The following is a 21,899-nucleotide window of genomic DNA, read 5'->3' on the forward strand; positions in this document are numbered from 1 at the left end:
CAACACAGCAATTTAACCCACAAGGTTTCCATGTGCAGCTCTCCCACCCTCTCCTATCCATGCTGTGCTTGGCCCTGAGGTGGGCTTAGGGTTGGGGAGGACTTTGTTCCTAGACTCAGACTGAGAGTCTGTTGGGGGAGAGGTGATACACCCAAAGACAGTCCTTTATGGGGTGAGAGAGAAGATAGGCAGGAAATGTGGATGTCTATCCACAGTTTGGAAACTGGTGAAGACTCCAGAAGCCTCTGATGGTCAGTCATCTCTTCTCCTTGAAATAGTCAGTTTATTCATAAGGGCCCATTCTTAAGTTCAATTCCCTCTCCCCAAACTACAAGACAGGATGAGAAGGCCACGTGCGGTGGCTCACACCTGTAATCCCAGCACTTTGGGAGGCCAAGGTGGGAGGATCACTTGAAGCCAGGAGTTTAAAACCAGCCTGGGCAACAAAGTGAGATCCCTGTCTCTACCAAAAATTTAAAAATTAGCTCGGCGTGGTGGTGTGTTTCTGTAGTCCCAGCTACTCAGGAGGCTGAGGGAGGAGGATTGTTTGAACCCATTTTGGGGTTGCAGTAAGCCATGATCACACCACTGTACTCCAACCCGGGCTAAGAGAGAAACCTTATCTCAAAAAAAAAAAAAAAAAAAAATCAGGCTAGAGTGGGATCAGGGCAGTTACTTCACAAAATCATCAATTGGGGAAGCCAGGGTTTCTGCAAGAAACCCCCACCTGGATGGGCAAAGGATGAGCTATGACTGACACCAGGCAGAAAAGCAATGGAGAGGGGCCAGGGCAAGGGGCTGGGTAGCACCTTCAGGGAAAGCAGCCGCAGGAGAAGGCACAACCAGGGTCAAGGGTGGGACTCTGAGATGACTGGCCCCAGCCACCTAGTAACCACTGGGTACCTTGAACACTTGCTGAGTGTCTGCTGTGTGTAACCTTACATTTAAAACCCTCTGCTTATGTAACACTACTCATTGTAAAGCAATATAGAAAATAGCAGAGGTACAAAGAATAAGAAAACCCACCCACAATCACACCATCCAGCAGTAACCACTGTTAATCTGTGTCCTTTATTTTTCATTTAACATATTGTGAATGCTTTCCTTTGTCATGAAATATTCTCCCACAACATGATTGCTAAAGGCCATTTGGTCCATTGTATGCATGTGCCCTCTTATAATCAATTCCGACTGGTACTTGGTTTGTTCCTCATTTCTCGTTATCAGGATAATGCTTAGTAATGAATTTTTTGTTTGTTTGTTTTTTGAGGCAGAACCTCACTCTGTTGCGCAGGCTGGAATACAGTGATGGGATCTCACTGCAACCTTCACCTCCCAGGTTCAAGTGATTCTCGTGCCTCAGCTTCCCGAGTAGCTGGAATCACAGGCACCCGCCACCATGCCCAGCTAATTTTTTTTTTTTTATTAGAAATGGGGTTTTGCCATGTTGGCCAGGCTGGTCTCAAACTCCTGGCCTCAAGTGATCCACCCACCTTGGCCTCCCAAAGCGGGGATTACAGGTGTGAGCCACCACTTCTGGCCTGAAAATCTTTTTTTTTTTTTTTTTTTTTGAGGCAGGGTCTCGGTCTCTTGCCCAGGCTGGAGTGCAGTGGCACAATCTCAGCTCAGTACAACCTTGACCTCCCAGGCTCAAGTGATCCTCTCACCTGAGTCTCCCAAGTAGCTGGGACTACAGGCGTGCACCACCATACCCAGCTAATTTTTGTATTTTTTTGTAGAGACAGGTTCTCACTATGTTGCCAAAGCTGGTCACCAACTCCTAAACTCAAGCAATTCACCCGCCTCAGCCTCCCAAAGTGCTGGGATTATAGGCATGAGCCACCATATCCAGCCTCGAAAATCTTTGCACAACAAATGTAAGCACGCATTTTTAGTTACTTACTAAAGATAAAACCCCAGAAGTGGAATTACTGGAAGAGACATTTAACTCTCTGCCTGTAGCAATGCACTGTACAGATGCTCCCCCTCCCCCACTTTTTGGCATTTGAAAGGTGTGCCGTGTTCAGTTGCGGTCTTCACCCAGGGGATGGTGATGTGTCTAGGTATCGGTCTTTTTTTTTTTTTTTTGAGACAAGAGTCTCACTGTATCACCCAGGCTGCAGTGCAATGGCGTGATCTCGGCTCACTGCAACCTCTGCCTCCGGGGCTCAAGTGATTCTCATGCCTCAGCCTACTGAGTAGCTGGGATTACAGGCCCACGCCACCACACCCGGCTAATTTTTGTATTTTCAGTAGAGACGGGGTTTCACCATGTTGGTCAGGCTGGTTTCAAACTCCTGACCTCGTGATCCGCCCGCCTCGGCCTTCCAAAGTGCTGGGATTACAGGCGTGAGTCACTGCGCCTGGCCTGGGCGTCAGTCTTATTGTTCAGGCCTAAGCAATGCTCTTCAAGTGCTACTGAAAGGCTTCTTTGGAAGCAAGTCCTTTCTGCTTTCATAATCTGGATTAGAAAACCTGAGGAGCAAGGCCGAGCTGGGGAGTGGAAAGACAGAGAGAGGCTGTGGAGTGGGAAATACCTGAGTTCAAATACAACTTGAGCCCTGTCCTGAGGTGGGACATGGGCTCCAAAGTCCCTTTGGGAGGCTGAGGGGAGCTCAGGCACTATGCAATGCATGGCATAGTAGCAGGCATCCAACACACATTGGTAATTCTGATACGGCTCGTGTCGCTAACCAAACCTGTGTCTATAGCAAGCTATTATCCAGCCTGAGGACAGGAACCACAGGGTGTAAAACCTTGAGATAACAGAGCCTTGTGGGGGAAATACATAAAACAGCCCAGTCGTTCTCCACTCTGGGATCATGGTAAATGGATGGGAGCCATGTTCCAATTTGCAAAGTGAGGCACAGATGCAGTTTTCTCTTCTAGGGAGCCTTTTAAATTTACTAATAACTGTTATTTCTCAGCTGGGCACAGTGGCTCATGCCTGTAATCCTAGCGCTTTGAGAGGCCAAAGCGGGTAGATTGCTTGAGCCCAGGAGTTCAAGACCAGCCTGGGCAACATGGTGAAACCCCATCTCTACAAAAAATACAAAAATCAGCGGGGCATGGTGGCGCAGGCCTATAGTCCTAGCTACTCAGGAGGCTAAAGTGGGAGGATCGCTTGAGCCTGGGAGGTTGAGGCTGTAGTGAGTGGATCTGCAGCTTGGGTGACACAGTGAGACCCTGTTAAATAAATAATAAAAATAATAAAGAAAGAAAGAAAAGGAAAAAAACACTATTATTCCCTATCTTGATGACAGCTAAAACAGATAGTAATGTTTTTGAGCACTTGTCATGTGCCAGGCACTGAGCGGGCTATCCCCTCCCATCCCCTGCTTTATCCTCACAACAACCCCATGAGGCAGGTACATTTTTTTACCTCCATCTGACTGATGAGGAAACTGAGAACCAGGGAGATGAGGTGACTTGCCCCAGTGACTGCTCAGTGGTAGGGTGGGGTGCAAGCTGGTTAAAGCAGTAAAACAAGAGTCCAGTCCAGCTGGAAGGCCTCCGCAAGGGATACGGCCTCCCCTCATGAAGCAGCATTCTAGTGAGCAAGAGGTTCCTGAAGACACATGTCAGGACCTAGACTAGAGATGGACAGTAGACAGGGAAGGTCTCATTGCAAAGGAGGGATGGAGACTGAGAAAGGGTGATTCAGGTAGAAGAAACAGCACATGCAAAAACCCGGGGCAGGAACACAGGAGTGAGGAATTTCAACAGTCTGGTATGATCAGAGAAAGAAGGGACACAGAGAGGAGAAGTCAGCAAGGCATCACACAAGAGATTCGGTATTCACTTCCAGGGCCACTAGTGGTTTTCAGCAGAAAGTGACATCTGATCAAGTACCCATCTCCCTTGAAGACCATTCCCAGCTGCCCTGTGGAACTGAGGCCTCCAGGAGGCAGGGATTCCATTTCAGTTAGCTACGCCATCAGCTACCCAGGCCAGGGCCAAGGGAGACATTCAGGAGAAATCCCATTTCATAACTGTACACCTCCTAACCTGCCCCCATGACTCATCCCTATAGGAACAGGGGCTTTCCGCATGCCATCCTTTGTGCCCAAAATTTCACCCAGCCTCAAAATAGACCCATTAGGTACTGAATTATTAACTGTTTTTTTGTTTTGTTTTGTTGTTTTGAGACAGAGTTTTGCTCTGTCGCCCAGGCTGGAGTGCAGTGGTGCGATCTCGGCTCACTGCAACCTCCACTTCCCAGGCTCAAGTGATCCTCCCACCTCAGCCTCCTGAGTCGCTGAGACTACAGGCACATGCCACCATGCCCAGCTGATTTTTGTATTTTTAGTAGAGACGGGGTTTCAACATGTTGGCCAGGCTGGTCTTGAACTCCTGACCTCAGGTGATCCGCCCACCTCAGCCTCCCAAAGTGCTGGGGTTACAGGTATGAGCCACCGTGCCTGGCCCTATTATTAACTGTTTTCTAGATGGAGGAAATAAGTCCTAAACAGGGCAAGGCACCTGCTTAGGGAAACACAGAAAATGGCAAACTGAGATCTAAGTTCAAGATGCCTCAGACCAAAGCCTGCCTCAACTTTAATCACAATGCTAATTTTCATCTCATGAATAATAACACACAATTATACACAGGTGTGCAAGATACTGAAGCATATCTACCTCCAGAGATACAGAACCAAAGGCAGGACCTGACTGTATTTGCATTCAGCTGCCAGGCATGCTCCTGCCTTTCTTTTCTACAAGTTTCCTCTGGCCTGGCCTTGCCCAACCTGTTAGGAAAAGTCTATGGTTTGTTTTGAGGCTGATGTCTGCCCACTCCCCAGAATGTCTCTGACCAGCAAGAGTGAAAAAGACAAGGCAGAGCCATCTCATTCTGGAAGACTGTTATTTGATCTCCTCCCACCTCCCTCCACTAATTTCTAAAACTTGGGAAATTGCCCTGACCTTGTGCTGATGGTTTGAGAAACAACCCCTGCCTTTGTTCACATTCAGAGTGGAGAGTGGTCATCTGCCTGGCACAGAGACCTTACAGCAGCAAGTCCAGAAAAATGTATCTCTATCAGGATTAAATGGCAACCAGGAAAAAAGGAGTCTGGGGAATGGAACATCAGCAGATCTCAAGGTGCACAGTCAACTGTTACAGGCTATGTGTGGTCAGCTATTGGGAACCCCAGAGCTAATGTCTTAATTTTGCCAAATTAAGTTCCTCTTCAACCCTCACCTCTGCAACAGCCAGGCATGGACCCACCCTTTTCTTTTAGGGGATAGAAATGATATAACTTATCACCTGACAAAGCACTTGGCCTAAAGTTCCTTGTGGGCATGGAACTGTCTCCCACCCATCCCGATATGGCCCCCAAAAAGCCCAAGACCTGCTCTTCCATTATATAATTAATAGCTACTGTTCACCAAGTACCTGGCATTTGCTGAGCACAGCCTTGGGTACTTTATATACTCCATCTCATTTAATCCTCACAATAACCCTTTGTGGTGGGTATTAGGCCCATCTTACAGATGAAGAAACTGAGTTTCAGAACATTTAGATGACTTGCCCTCAACTCTATACATAGGAAGAGGTGGAGTCAGGAGGGCAGGAGTACTGTGTACCATGTCCATCACTATGTCTGTTTCCCAGCACACACTTTGGAATTAACCCTGTTAAGGCAGTTGTAGCATGTATAAATGTGAAAGATGGTGCAAGGTCCCTTCCAGAAAGAGGCCAGGGAGCCAAGCTCACTGATCTTGCATTTCTTTTCTTTAATCCCAAGGGCCCCATTTGAATTTTCTCATTGCAAAAGTTCTTATGCCGTGTTTGTGTCCATCTCTCCCCTTCATTGCATCCTCTAACTTATCCTATTCTTGGGCCTCTTATGATTTCATTCCTTGTGGACAGTGAGGACAGAATATGCTGAGGGAGCAGTGGGAAACACATTTATTGGGGACCCACTGTGCCCAGGACTGCGAAGATAGATTTTATGTCTCCTCCCTCCTCCACCTGCTTAGCTTATCACCTGTAGTTCTTATTCAACTAAAGCAACAATTTTTTTTTTTTTGTAATTAGAGCCTGTAAGAGGAAGCTGGTCTTTGCTCCTCTAATGCTGGTATTTCTAAAACAAAGCAAAGCCAGTGGCAGGGCCCCACAGATGTTGGGGACTGCAAGAACCCTAGGAAGCTGTAAAAACAGACAGCTTTCTAATATCATGGTAAAAATGAGGGCTTCTCATGCTGTCCCAAGAGAACATTAATAGAAAGTACTAGCTGCAATGTTTTTTTTTTCTTTTTTAACTTTTTAATTTTAACTTAAAAATTTTTGAGACAGGATCTTGCTCTGTTGCCCAGGCTGCAGTGAAGTGGTGTGATCATATAGTTCACTGCAGCCTCAAACTCCTGGGCTCAAGTGATCCTTTCACCTCAGCCTCCTGAATACCTAGGACTACTAGCACACACCACCATGCCCAGCTAATCTTTAAAGTTTTTTTGTAAAGATGGGGTCTTGCTATGTTGCCCAGGCTGGTCTTAGACTTCTGGTCTGAAGTGATTCTCCTGTCTTGGCCTCCCAAAGTGCTGAGATTACAGGTGTAAGTCACCATGCCTGAACTATTTGTATTTTTTGAGGCCTCAGCCTGCTAAGTAGGTGAGTCTATAGGTGCGCACCGCCAAGCCCAGCTGTAACTTTTATTTCAATGAAAGAAAAGGAAAGAGAAATTCATGTATTGCAGTATCTGCCTAACGAGATCCATTTGCTTCAACTCTGAACCAGATTTACACTCAGAATTTGCAAGAGAAAGGAACCAAGTCACTCAAGATTCTTCCTTCCGCTTAAATTGTTACTGAGGGACAGAGCAGCCTATTGATCAGGAGTGGTGATGCTTCAATCAGAGACTTCAACTTCAGTGCTGCCAATTCCTTGTTTGTGCCCTTGGCAAAGCTATAGAATTTCTAGACATCAGAATCTCAAAATTGAGGCTGCTGATAGTACCCTCCATAGGGGGTCATGGTGAGAAAAAACATGAAGAGCACTAAGAGCAGGAACCAGCCCTACTGACATTCAGAGGTTGGCAATCATCACTTCCTCTCTGCCACTCATTTTATGGGAAAGCTCTCTATTGCCTTTGACCACACATTTTTGAGTCCATCCCTACCTGGCTGGCTTGACCTTTACCAAGGGGATACCTGAGCAGTCTAGGTAGGGTTTGCCTCAGCTCCTATCCTGGCTCTGCCACCAGCCAGCTATGGGATCACAAGTCAGTTATAGCCTCTCTGAGCCTCAGTTTCCTCATCTGTATAATGGGAACAGTACGATTGGCCACCTCCCAGAGCAGCCGTGAAGATGAATGAGATGATGCGTGTAAAGCACTTAGCACTCCTGGAACTAAGAAGAATTGACAGAGTGTGGGGGAAAAGGAAATCAATGGGAGAAATGACAAGGAGCCTCCTGGGTGACTCTACCCAGGAGAAATGAAGGATATGCGAAGGTCAGGAGGCAAGAATGTGTGAGAATTTCCTCCTCTCAGAAACAACAATGCTTCCCTCAGAGCTGTTTTCTTTGAGGGGGTTTTATTTTTTACCACTCCTTCTGTTTTCCTTGGGTTCCCCAAACAGAGTAGGTTGTAGGCCTGAGCACATTAACATCCCGGTGAAGTATGAGAAGGAACAAGTAAATAAGGAAGATCCAGTTTTTAAAATCTATTATGGTCCCAAGACCCCAAACTTAGACTATATCCTGCTCGAGCAATGGTCAAAAGCTTGTATTCTATGTCCTTGCTATTTGTTAACCCTCACTGTTCTCCTGTGGACACTGTCATTTACTGAGCATGGACTATGAGCCAGGAATGCACAGGTGGCACTTTACATTCACCATGCAGTTTAATTCACTGCCCTCTAAAGTAGGACCTCTTTACGGGTGAGAGGCTGAGGGGCAGAGTCTGACAGTCACTGGGGCACAGCAACAGTAGCAGAGGCCAGGCGTAGTGGCTCACACCTGTAATCCCAGCACTTTGGGAGACTGAGACGGGAGGATCGCCTGAGCTCTGGAGCTGAAGAGCAGCCTGGGCAAATTAGGGAGAGCCTACCTCTTTAAAAAAAAAAAAAAATTTCAGCAGAGCTGGGACCTGACCCTGAAGGTGATGGACACCAAGAAGTTAACTCACAGAGCATGGGGGTCACAGGAGGGGAGAATGTCCATGGAAGACTGAGCAGGCATCTCTTTTTCTGAGTGACAAAAAAAATTTGTGTGCAGCCCCCAAATCTCAGTGGCTTTTTTCAAATTTCTAAAAAGAAAGTCCATTTGTTCTGAGAAGTCAAATTTCTTTCTGACATAAGTAACCCTGTTGCAGCAGGGAAGCCTCCTGATGCCACACGGGTAATGGGCGAATGATTGCCTGTGGAGCCGAGCTGAAGGTCTAGGGCAGCAGGGTCCTGTTCTCTAAAGGGCAAGGAAGACTGGCCACCCCTGGCCTCCTCGTCCTGAGGCAGAGCCCTCTGAAAACTGGGCTGGGAACCCCAGACAGTCAGGAAACAAGAAAGATGTGCTGAAAAATGAGCCACTACAACCTTAAAACAAAACATTTTATTTAATGCAGAAATTCTAAGGTACAAAAACATTCTGTAAATGTCAGCTGTGATCTACTTTCACCTATTTACAGAGTTATGTACAAATCAAGTCATTAACATTTTCAATGTCAAAAATACAGCACACTGTTAAGAGTTCTGTCAGTGCTCATTATCCCACTAGATCCCACAAAAGGCAAACTCAAAGATGAAACAAAGGCAACGCCATCAATAACCACCATATTCCACAGGCTTTCTCCCCTAGGACGTACTAACAGGGAGTTTCCACAGGGAAAAATTCTCTTTTAAAAAATTAACAGTAAAAATAGGAGTTACTTACTATCTAGATGAACACAATTGGTTTTCACAAAAGCTTTTGCTGCTGTCTGGACTCACCATGCTTTTTTCTTGAGAGAAACATACCAAACTTTTTGTTGTTGTTGTTGAGACGGAGTTTCGCTCTTGTTGCCCAGGCTAGAGTGCAATGGCGTGATCTCAGCTCACTGCAACCTCTGCCTCCCGGATTCAAGCGATTCTCCTGCCTCAGCCTCTCGAGTAGCTGGGATTACAGGCACACACAACCACACCTGATTAATTTTGTATTTTTAGTAGAGAGAGGGTTTCACCATGTTGGTCAGGCTGGTCTTGAACTCTGGACCTCAGGTGATCCGCCCACCTTGGCCTCCCAAAATGCTGGGATTACAGGCGTGAGCCACCGTGCCCCGCCAGATACCAAACTTTTAAAACAACAGATGAGCACATTAGTGTAATCCAATGGCAATTTTTTGTCTAACAATTGGAGCAGCTAATTTTGTCTACATCATGTACAAATAGAAGATTGCCTCTGAATCTTCCTGAAATTTTATAGGATATAAACATCAGATATGCAGTCATAACTGTTTGCTTTTGTGAGACTTCTGATTGTGCAAAACGCAGTGCTTGGTCAATTGAGAGCAGAACATAAACAAGATCCTGGAGGTGTCTGTGGTCCAAGCTGAATTTTAAAGAACAAAAGGGCAAGAGGGAAGACAACTGGCCAAAATTCCCCAGACATCTTCACTGGGAGATTCAAATGTCTTTGCAAATTAGCCCTCAAACAGCAATGGGAAGGTGGTACTTAGCAACTACTGCTGTTACCACACCAGTGGTTAAACCGAAGTCTGTACCATTTAATATTGTGAGTCATGAAATAAAGGTGATATCTATAGAGATGTGTAAAAATAGGATCTAAAATTGGGAGGGAGGGGTAGCTGCCACTCAGAAGGTAAGAGCTGGTCTCAGAGTATACATCAGGAATAAGCACCAAGTGTTTGATCTCAGGAGGAAAACAAACACAAGTTATGATAGATGACTATCATCAGGGGAAAAATGTGGTAGTCAAATAATTCTCAATGAATATAGGTGACATATCATTTTGTAAAAGTGCCATTATATTTTTAAGTGGTAAGAGGAGCTGGGTGTGCAAGAATTTCCCCATAATCCCCATCCTGAGCCTGGTCTTCACAAGGCACCAATGTGAGTAAGGCACCAACATTGTTTGGGCAACTAAACTAAGTGTGAAGCTGAGAAACATTACAGCAGTGAAAATTATTAGGCCCCTGGAAAACAAGAGCCATGAAGAATGGTTTAAGTGGGTGGAATTATTTATCGCTGAAATAAAAACACCAGGGGGATGACTTCACTGTGGTTTTCGAATACATGGAAGGTGACCAGCTGTTCTTTCTCCACTACAAGCCGAACAAAAGGAAGCCGGCTTGAATTTCTCTAAGACATACAAAGAACTATCTGATCAGCAGGGTAGGTTACAGAATCTCCTTCTTGTAAAATAAAGAATACCATCTACAGCCATATGTCTGGAATAATTCAGGCACAGCCCTGTCTGACACCAGGGGGAGAATATGCTAGATAATCTAAACTCTCTCCTAGTCCCTAAACTCTGAAACTGGAATCAAAGCCACTGGCTTGCAGTCAGATTTCCTTTTGTCTATTTTCACTCTGAGCCTGGAAAGGAGGTGATATGGCAAGGATGACCCAACACCCCATTTGGACTCCTAACTGATATCTCAGTATCAGGAAAAGCTTTTCTCTGTATACTGTTTCACACCTCCAAAACACAGTCAATTCACAGACCACTTAAAACGGAAGATAATGCAAATACCTGGCTCTAATGAACACTAGGAGGTTCCTTGCCTTACTCTATACAAATGCCTGCTTTCCTAATCATGTCTTGGCCTATGCTCAGAATTGCACACCATCTGAAAAAAATTATTATGCCAAGAGCTAAAACTATAAACAAAGCCCTTTAGGTTGTGGAGTTTAAATGAAATTGTTAGGCCGGGCGCAGTGGCTCACGCCTGTAATCCCAGCACTTTGGGAGGCCGAGGCAAGCGGATCACGAGGTCAGGAGATCGAGATCATCCTGGCTAACACAGTGAAACCCCGTCTCTACTAAAAATACAAAAAAATTAGCCAGGCGTGGTGGTGGGCGCCTGTAGTCCCAGCTACTCAGGAGGCTGAGGCAGGAGAATGGCGTGAACCGGGGAGGTGGAGCTTGCAGTGAGCCGAGATCACACCACTGCACTCCAGCCTGGGCAACAGAGCAAGACTCCATCTCAAAAAAAAAAAAATGAAATTGTTCCCAGCATTTTTTAAATTGAGAGAGCATAAATCTGATTCTGAAATTAACAACTGGCTTGCCTTTCTTTTAAGACACTATGAAATGTAAAGACGCAATCAAGACATGTCCAATGCATTCAGAATCACGTCAAATTTCTTTGCGGGGGAGACTGGAGAAAGCAGCAATCTAACTACTGGCTGCATTTAGCAAGAGCATTTTCTGGTGGCACCATCTGTAATTACCATGAATGCCTTTCCTTCAAATTTTATAAAGCAGAGGTTAACAAACTGGTAGTCAGTGGACCAAATCAGGTCCATTCATGTCTTCTGCTGGGTCTAAATTCACTTGAATTTTAACATAGTTGCCAATATTTTTTAAAATCAGAATTTTTCATATAAAAATCCAGATTGTCAGCTTTTCTTGAAAAATGGGAAGATCAGGAAATACTTCATGGCCACAGTCGACTGGAAAATTACCCACTGTGGGTGGAACAGGGGCGCTTCAGTTTGCCACAGTCCCCACCATTCCCTATTGCTGACACAGACAAAGTATATTAATTACCATTTATCATCACACCGCTGTTTTCCTTATACCTCACCTGCTATACTGGTGACCACTGAAGGTATAAGATCTGCTAAATAAGAGCAGTAGTAGCCTTCACCAATAGAAAATAAAAAAGACTAGTAACCTTCACATTGGCATTGCCCATTTCTCTTCAATAAAGACAGAAATAATATTTTCTCTCTTCTTCAGGGAGCCAAATTAGTGTTGAAGTTGGGGGGCCAGAGAGTTTTCTTTCTTTTGGGAGAAGGGTGTGTCATTTTTCCTCAAGGAATAAAATTGGTCCTCTTGCCCCTTATTTCTTTTAAAAGAAAAGATGCTCAACTCTGAAAAAAAGGCTCTGAAAATCATGTAACCCCATATTTTTTGAAGGACAGTCTTCCTGCTTATTTGCACTCAAGATACTATTATTTGCTCAAGATACTATTATCTGGCTGGGTCACCATCTGAATACCTGGGCCTGGACTGGAATGACTTCTGATTCTTTCTGGAGATCAATTGCCTCAAAGGCCCAAGACAGCCCTCTGGAGGAGCTTCGGCACCTTGTATGGCTGGGCTGAGTCTGTTGAGGTGGTCTCTGTTGAGGTGGTCTCTGTTGCTTGCAGCCAATCTCTGAGAAGGCACACCTTTACCTGAGCTTTAACCTCCTTGATCACTCTCCTGGCAAAGCTGATGACATCAGATGCTAAGTCCTTTCTGTAGCTCATTGGTAAGTTAAGATGAACAACTAGCACTCTACCTTCAGCTACCCGCAGGCTTCTTGGTTTTCCTGGAAACCTGGACTTATCCCTGGTCTCTTTTCTAGAGGACATTGTCTAACCTATCTACACAAGCCTTTTACTCTCAGGATCAAGGCCTCTCATGGAGATCATCCTGTTTTCCATTTCTTGTTTCCACAATATCTAAAAGCCTGTGACTTGGCAGAACGTTTTTCTGAATTTCATCTTATATCCACCGTCTGGGACAATTTCTGAGTCAAAAAATGCAGCTTTGCTTAAAACAGATGTTTTGCCGTAATCTGCAGGGCAACGATTCCCATTTCTAGCATACTGGGGAGAGTAGAAAAAGTGAAACTAATTAAACAAAACTAGGAAGTTGGACTTCTCAATTTATTCTGAGGCAATCACACTATGGTTTCATTACTCGGTATATTAAGAGTTTGATTTTGTTGATCAGAAACATTAGTATTTCAACATAAGTATCAAAACCCTAAATCCAAACTAAAACATCCCGATTTTTTAACTAGCACTCTCTTTTTCTCTTCCATTTTCTTAAGGAGTGAGTTCACATAGCAAGCTCTCTGCCCACATACCCTTGGAGCTCAGTTAATGCTTCTCCTCCCAGTCCTCCATTCTCTCCCTGGGGCCACTTTCTCAGAGATGCCTTATTTCATGAACAAAGCTGAATACCCTAAAAGCGACTCCTAATGGTTCCTCTGGGACAGGAAACATCTCTTGGCCTCAATAAGAACTCTCTCATCATGTTCCAAGTGAATTTTCGTATGTTAGCAAGTTTGGACTAACCAATCTCCTTCACAGAATGCCTAGGATGAAATGGCGGGGCAGTCATGTGTGGGTAGGAGCTCTGCACTCATTCCGGATTCCATAGGAACAACATGAAATGACTCTTCTCTGAGTTGCCTGTTTTTATGGGGAGGCAGTCTTGCAGCTCACTGTCTCTCCCTCAGAGCAGCTGCAAGAAACTTGATGCCAGAGAACAGACGAGCACGTTCTTTTCCCAAAAAGCTGCCAGCTGCCTTTACAGAGCAGTGAGTATGACATTTGCATCAGAAATATACACAAAGCTTTTCTTTCCAGCAGGGGTGCAAGCCCCCCTTTCCCCACCTGCCATGCATGTGCTTGGAAGGGAAAGTCCTGCCCCATCCCACCTCCCACCTTGCCTCAGGATGTTTCTCAACATACCCCTTCATGTTGGTCTTATCTGACGAAGGAGTGAAAACCACATTCCCTGGGCTGAATGCTGAGAAAACGGGTGCCAAAATCTAACAGCACCCATGAGAAAGGTAGTGAGAGATGTACACACCTGCTCTAAGGCACAGGGAGAAGGGTTTCCACAGGGGAGACCAAGACAGCATTCATTACACACATGCTAATCATCAGATGGGATGTGAACAATTGTTTTTTCTTTAGAAATAGAAACTCTGTAGAAAGTCATTCATAAAAATGGAACATTTACTTTTGTGACTATCACCTCCATTCTACCATCTTAAAAAGAGGTTTGTCATTAGTCAAAACCAGTTCAGCAGATTAACTGGCCATCACCTCCACACACTGCTGTATTTCAGTGAATTCTGATCCCTAATATTCAGGACACAGCTTTAGACCAGAAGGCCAACCAAAGCACGAACTGCAACTTCCAATAATACAGACCAGCTGGGTAGCAGTCTCTTAAGAATAAACTTCCAGACACCAACATCTAGATACAGCACAGTAAATGTAACCCATGGAAACAGCAGGCAGATCTGGCCCCCACATGATGCCTACTCAGACCAAGAGGAGGCTGTGTGTGCTGAGGTCCTGGGGCCTTCTGCACGATGACCAACCTATCTCAAGTGGAACGGTCAAGATGGTCAGCCTGGCCCCGTGAGCTTCACCTCAATCAGTCATGCTACCCAGTAACACACAGACTCATTTCATAAAAGGTGACTGTATATTCAGTCACTTTCTTGACTTTTGACTCAAAGCTTATTTAACACCCATGGCAATGTAAATTCTACATCAAAAATAAATGAGAACATTATCTGCAATACAACATGGATTCCAGATAGACTGGCACTTGATTTCTGTGGCTATGATGTTAAAAGTGCCTTTTTTCACAAAGCATTTCAAATCAAGGTAGCCAATAGCAAACAGGCAAAGTTTGCAGAGCTCAATGAAGTCTGAATGATTAGTGCAGGTATCTTCCTGTTTTTCTTACATATTTCCTCCCTACCTCCCACAACAGGCTCTGATCCAAGGACTAACCAAATTTGGCAAGCTGTTGTCAGACCTTATGGACATGCCTTTCAGAGCTCCATATCATTTTAGAAAATTGGAGAATTTGTCAAGATATCCGGTAAAGGGTTGGGGCAAGGGAGAACAAGTACTGGCCAGCATTTCACTCCAAATATCCTTGTATGAGACCTCAGCTCCAAGTGGGCCATGCAACCAGGGAGATGAGCTGGGGAATCAGAGGGAGGCAGCAGCTAAAGTGGCAATGCTTAGACTCTTTCGTTTTGTTACAAAGGGGCGACCGCGTGGAGTTCATCAGTGTAGCTGCGGCAACCAAGATCTGCTTTGCATGACCCAGAAGAGAGGAGCTTGGAAGGAAGGGCAGGAGGTTCCTCCTCACCTAAGGAGAGAAGAAAGTACAGAGTCACACTGTCATTGCATTTCACTGGGCTGGGCAGGTGCTCATGGCAGAATGTGACTGGATCTGGGTTTGGACTATGGGCTCTGTATAAACGAGGCAAGAATCCCAACCAACTCAAGATGGGGCACTCTCATCCTCCTAACAGGTTCTAGTTCCCTTAGTTGAGGAAGGAAGAGATCTTTCTTAAAAGTCAAGGGTTTAGGCCGGGCGCAGTGGCTCGCGCCTGTAATCCCAGCACTTTGGGAGGCCGAGGTTGAGGGATCACTTGAGGTCAGGAGTTTGAGACCAGCCTGGCCAACATGGTGAAACCCCATCTCTACTAAAGATACAAAAATTTAGCTGGGCATGGTGGCGCATGCTTGTAATCCCAGCTATTTGGGAGGCTGGGCAGAAGAATCGCTTGAACCCAGGAGGCAGAGGTTGCAGTGAGCTGAGATCATGCCACTGCAGCCTGGGCAACAGGGTGAGACTCCATCTCAAAAAAAAAAAAAAAAAGTCAAGGGTTTGTATGCATGACTCCAACTAGTTACAGACATGGTAAGGGACAGCCTGAGATGGCATCTACCTGATGCTCCCTGCGGAAGGAGGCCTTCCTAGAGAGCCCTCATACCTGGGACCCTATGCTGAAGGACAGAAAGAATACTGTACCCATGAATCCCAGACTCAATGAATGTAGCTTTAAAGACAATGTGGGGGGTGGGGGGGGGTGTGTGAACATTACAGGTCTAAAAAAGACGCATCCACAAACTGTTACCCAAGACCCTTGGGGCCCAATGTGTTTTCGTGTCTGATGTTTTTGGAGTTTAGAAAAGTGAAACAGTGCATAGTCTGTATGTGGCACAACATCCCTTGCAGGGTCTGGGCAGCTCACTATAATTTAGCATTAGTATTTCTGCAACTCAAACATGTGAGTACTCCCATCACCTGGTATAAATCAAGACTACCAAACGAGCTGTGTTCTCATCAGGTTTCATTGCCCAATAAGTTGGCACCAAAAGTGGAAAAACGCTTTGACTGATTTCGGAAGCATGGTCAAAGGCTGCGGCCTGTTAGGACCCGGCCCCAAAGGCACCTTACCCAGGCCTGAAGAGGAGGACACGCTCTCCGTCAGGGAAGACGTTTCTGTCTGGTCCGTCGAGAGTCCTTCCATCAGTGGCAGAGACAGCTCGGATGAGGGCACAGACGAGTCATAGATGCCTGAGTCCCGCGGCATGTCCGAGGGGCTGCCGGCTTTCACCGTGTGCAGCAGGGGTTGCAGGGCGGCGCTACCGTCAAGGGCAGGCCGGGCCTCCGCGTCTTGGTCCAGGCCCCCATGCTGACTCTCGTGCTGGGAGTCGGCTGGTCCGGTTGCCCCAAGAACAGCCGCCTCTACCTTTAGGCAGAAGTCACTCTCAGGCCCTGGTTTGCACATGACATCATTTAAAACCAAGCCCGAATCAAATTTCTCCAAGACTGGCTCCCGGTAGCGCAGTGGAGGAGGATGGAAGGGAACGAACTGCTTTTCGAACCAGTCGGGCTCCTCGTCAATAAACTGGTGCATGTTGCAAATGGCGACGTATAGGGACCGGCCTGACTTGCTCCGGAAGTAGTTTCTTCTGCTGCCCTGTCCCGTGTGCTGCCCCGGCTCCTGGAGGCCGTGGTCTCGGGAGTGCAGGTGGGAACAGAGCTGGGGAAGATTGTCCATGAGTTTGTACTTGGTACTCAGGTCTAGGATACCGGGGACGTCTCCCTCGCAGGAATAATCAAAGTAGACGGCGATAAACTTGCTGAGCGCCGCGGACGAACTCTGCTTGGCCTGGCGGAGCTTTTCGGCAATGGCTGACACCGCCACCAGGAAGAGCTCTCCTTTCCCCGAGCCTCGGCCACCTCCTTTGTGTTTGTAGTTCTTCTTGTCCACAAAGTACTTCATACCTTTGGAACAAACCACAATGATGAACTGGGACTCGTGGATCTTCTGGATGACCCATTCTCTCTGCCCTTCTCTACAGAGGCTGAAGTCTTCCCACAGGTCCAGAGCCACCTGGAAAGAGAACAAGGCACCTCACCCATACAGAAGGCTCGGGAAGAGGCTCGGGAAGTGAGTAACAGGAAGGGAAATGTCAGAAGGAGGCCATCTCATCTGCCCCTTAACCCTTATTAGCACAGCTATGTGCAGGCTCCAGGTTACACCATACCAAGGAACAGCTAAAGTTCCGTGGGTGATGGTCACACCCTAGTCCCTCTGCAAAAACTTGCCATCCATCCATTTTTGTATCACATGGAGTCATTACCACTCCTGCCCTACAAGTGAGGGGACAGAAGCGCAGTGCTTTTGGCACCTTGCCCAAGTCACACCCTACATAGATAGGATATCCTCAAGGAAGCAACAGGTGGTAGAGAGCACAGGACAGAGAAACTGAGGTTGGTTGATCTGGTGAGTGAGGTGCCTAGATTGGAGGGGCAGATTCTGGAGAGAAGGCTGGCAGGCTCTGAGAGGAGGATGTGGATGAGTGACTCCAAAGTGAGCTGGGAGATGGGGCTCAGGCCTGGATGCCAGTCACCCACAATTATAGGTGACTCACATCCAGACAGTGACTGACAAAGGGGAACTATCTCGACACTCTCATAGCCTCAGGCTCACCTATGTTGTTTACTAGTTGGTCCATGGCTGGAGAGGAGGCTAGTGAACTGCATTAACATGGTCATTCTGAGTAACTCACTCAGGACTGGCTAGCACCTTCCTCTATAGCTTCACACAGGTATACAAGGCTACATCTCTACAAGGCTGGTAATTGACAAAGCTTTACCCCCAAAGGCGGTCTGGTAGGGAGACTGTGGGCGTGGCTGACAAAGGAGAGAAAAATCAGACATGTGTGGCCCCTTAGAGGACTTCACCTTCTCAGACCACTTTTACCTAATTCTACCGGAAACATCTCTTGGTTATTGTGTTGGTGTCTTTCCTTCTGTAGTTATTAATTCCCAATGGCTATGACGAAACACAGCAGCCACACTATCTTATAGGGAAGTGCATTCTGAAACGACTTTGTTCTCCTCTTCTGCTCTAAGATGTTACCAATGGGGAAAAAGCCCCAACATCCATCCACTTGCTGAAAATAACCCTGAATTGTCTTATACTTTCCTTAATTCTTGCTAACATTACACATGCTAAAAGCTCAGTGGGAGTATATACCAAGCATTTTTTAAATGTTTCTATCTTTGACCCAGCAATTCCATTTCCAGGCATCTTTCTTGGGAAATCATCACAAATGGGACAATATTGAACCACTGAGATGCTTAATATTTGTATTAACTCAGTTATGGCAAATCAATATGGAGGATCATGTAGCTATTTAAAATTGCAGTTGACATATAACTACTAATAGTGTAAAAAATTATTAAGAGACTGCAAAAAATCATTTCAATCAGCCCCAAAGGCAAAACTGTACGTGTGAGTTCACCTATATGGAAAAAGACTGGAAGGAAATAAACCACACATGAAATATGAGTTCCTCTTTCTAAGATTTTCCTTAATCAGTTTGGGATTCCAGACAATGTTTTATTTATCATCCTTTTCTAGTTCCAAATTTTCTACAGTAACTATTACACTAATAACTGGAAGAGCGTTTTCCCCAGAGGCTAAATACTTGTGAAGTAAAGCAAACTTGGTTGCCCGTGGTATCTGAAAACTGTGTGCCATTGGCTAGAGTGCAGTTATTTTTCAGCACGTGCTGATCCACCAACCTCACGCTTTCATGCAGAGGGAAACTAGGCTAGCGTAGTGTTATGTTGACACTAGGGGGCAGCCTCACCACATGGAGAGATTCTGAAAAACATGCCAATGGGCAGTTTCAAAGCAAAAACAACTTCCAATCACACAGTTATTGTACAGTTCTTGCATTTTCAAGAAACAGGGTATGTCTTGCATGAGAGTTTCAGACTTCACTCTAAAAATGTACATTCTGACATTATAGAAAAGCATATTAATAACATATTAATAACTCAAGAGAACAGCTAAGAAACCAGAGCAGATCATTTCAGTGCTTGACAAAATATTGTTTTCTGGGAGTGCTCCCTTCCTACCTCCCTGTTCTCTCTGGCCAGTGCCGTCTCCTGCATCATGAGTTTCTCCCTGTCTATGATTCCACCAGTCAATGGTCAAACAGCTTCACAGAGCCCTTCGTTTATCCATTCTCCCTGGACCTCAAGATCCCCTCTAATGGCAGCCCCGTCCTTCATTCCCCTTCTCAGCAGAACTCCTCCAAACAATTGTGCGAACTCACTGCTTTACTTGCCACTCTCTCTTTGACTCTCCAAGTGGGGCTTCTGTCCTGAACATGCTCACTAGGATGTCATGAGTGACACCCCTCAACTCCAATTGCATGTTTCCATGGAAGCTACTGGTCTTCTTAATGCTTACAAAACTTCCTACCAGGTGGGTGCCACTCAAAGCTTTAGAGCAGGAGTTTGTCAGAGTTAGAACTAAGTATTATGAAATATTTAGTGCTGGTGATGGGTAAGACAGACTGAAAAAAGAGTGCGAGACTATCCCCAGTTTGAAAGCTGTGGCACTAGTCAAGGGCAGGTGTCACCACAGGAGGCCCAGAAGAGAGGAGAAGGCAGCGGGGAGAGAGTACAGGGCAAGTGTCCTGGCCAGGGTAGGAGAAGGAACTTTAGATTCCACACCTCACAGCCACAGAAGTCCTGGAGGAAGTAGGCGAAACACTGGACGACATTCATGTGATTCTGGCCATCTTTACTGGAATAGCAGAGAAAGACCTTCGGCCGCGGCCGGAGCCTCTCTCTCGGGAGTGCTGCAGTGTATGTGGAAGACTCAGAGCTCTCTTCATCTAAATGTGAATATATATTTTCTAAATTGGAAAAGAAGATAAGGTTGATACTTGCAAGCAACGCTTTGTTCTATTCCCTAAGAATTGAAACCCAGTGCTATCTTCAAGAAAGAACACGTCTACCTAGAGCAGTCCCATTCCCCAACTCCATCAGCCCCCTCTGATCATCACTTGGAATGGGACAGCTGATTTCCGCAGTGGAGCAACGAATGGTCAAAAATTGTTCTTTACCTGAAATTGATCTTGGATAAACTAAGAAATGCTGCAGGGGTCACCCTGGTTAGCAGAGCGCTACCTTAGTTAGCAGAGTGCCCAGAACTGGCTCTTGCAGCCAAGTGCACCTAGTAGACCAATTAAGCACAGGCAGAGCTGATTTTTTAAAAAAGTTTTTATCGATGTAAAATTTACAAAAGTAAAGTACATAAATCTTAAGTGTACATCTCAGTGAATTTTTATGGAAGTATATAACTGTGTAATCCTCACCCAGACCAAGCTATGGATCATTTCCAACTCCTCAGAAGGTTGTCTTATGGTGACTTTTGTAAATGACCAAGCCCTACCTATATCCTTACTTATACTTCAGACTTCCTTTATGACCCTGAATTTACTATCCTATCATTGAAAATAGAATTATGGGCCAGATGCAGTGTCTCATGCCTGTAATCCCAGCACTTTGGGAGGCTGAGGCAGGAGGAATGCTTGAGCTTAGGAGTTCAAGACCAGCCTAGGCAACATAGTGAGACCCCATGACTACAAAAAAAAATTTTTTTTTAAATTAGCCAGGCATGGTGGTGCATGCCTGTAGTCCCCAGCTACCTCAGGGGGCTGAAGTGGGAGGATGGCCTAAGCCTGGGAAGTCGAGCCTGCAGTGAGCTATGACTGTGCCACTGCACTCTAGCCTGGGCAACGGAGCGAGACCCTGTCTCAAGAAACAGATATATAATGATACCTGTTTTTTTAGTGGCTCCTGAGGTTAAAAGCCAAATATTTTAATTCTGGGAACTGAATAGTAGGAGCTATGAGGCTTCCCAGGTGCCATCCTGGAGGACCGAGGTACTCCCAGTCTCTCTTTCTCTTGGCAGCAACCCCTGGTCTGCCCCTTGTTGTGGGGAGACACAGCACACAAAGAGATACCTTGTTGCTTCTTGCGGCACATCACAGTGAAGAGCGTCGCGAATGCCGATATGACTACCAGTGGTACTGTGATGGCCACGGCTCTGATGGGCCCGGCCCACGGGGAGTGCACTGGGAAATTTCAAAGGGAAAGTTTTTAAACTTAAGCAGTGTAAAGGTTCAAAGAGAAACAACTTTTTTTCTTTTTAAACATAAGCCGCATAACAGGTTCTAGGACCATGCAACCACCTTTCTCTAGTGTGGTTTGGTGATTAAAAAAGGATTCAAAGGTTCATATTTAAAGAGTTGCAAAGAACAATTCAACAGTTAAGAGTCAGGCTGGGACATAAAATACCTTTGAGTGAGAATTTTGCCTAAGGAAATCTCCCCTCCCACCACTTTTCTTCAGAGGACAATTGACTATTTATCTAGTCCGAGCTACACACACCAAACTGGCTTTAATCTTCCAGGTTATAAACATTAGAATGGAAGAAAAGTCAGATTTGATGGAACATCATTTAAGAGAGAGGAGCCAAATTTTGTTTTGTTTCTGTAAATCATGAAGTACAGAGAGTATCACATACCTTGGTCTATAGTAGTCTAGGGCCAAATTTCAAACAAAAAACACCTACCTGGCTTTAAGGCATAATGCATCACTTTTCTTGTTGTGTTAGTGTCATCCACCAGCTGCAAAACAGAGGATGCTGCATTATTTTTTTTTAAAGTGATATATACCAGGTAAGTGGAAAAAAATGGTAATTTCATTCATCTTTTCCATCAGTGGGCAGTGCGGGAAGGGGTGGGAAGCAAGTAGTGGAGAATGGCTGAGTTTTGGAAAAGAATGGCTGGAGCCTGTAATCATCTGCCAGACTGAGACTAGG

At 45.6% G+C, this 21,899-nt stretch overlaps 1 protein-coding gene across 2 annotated transcripts in view; it reads right to left on the minus strand.

The window, feature by feature from the left end:
* Nucleotides 1–8,529: 8,529 nt before the first annotated feature.
* The window catches only part of IL17RD (interleukin 17 receptor D), a 75,727-nt gene continuing 62,357 nt past the window's right edge, over nt 8,530–21,899 (minus strand). For both annotated transcript variants that reach the window (XM_008972057.4, XM_055110971.1), the window contains exons 9-13: nt 21,651–21,705; nt 21,040–21,150; nt 19,742–19,926; nt 16,157–17,099; nt 8,530–15,058 (exon numbers count right to left, since the gene is read on the minus strand). In XM_008972057.4, coding sequence (XP_008970305.2) covers nt 14,946–15,058; nt 16,157–17,099; nt 19,742–19,926; nt 21,040–21,150; nt 21,651–21,705 — 1,407 coding nt within the window. In that variant the 3' untranslated portion in view covers nt 8,530–14,945. The remainder of the gene's footprint in view (nt 15,059–16,156; nt 17,100–19,741; nt 19,927–21,039; nt 21,151–21,650; nt 21,706–21,899) is intronic.

The sequence above is a fragment of the Pan paniscus genome, chromosome 2 (assembly GCF_029289425.2).
Source record: "Pan paniscus chromosome 2, NHGRI_mPanPan1-v2.0_pri, whole genome shotgun sequence".
Taxonomy (NCBI): domain Eukaryota; kingdom Metazoa; phylum Chordata; class Mammalia; order Primates; family Hominidae; genus Pan; species Pan paniscus.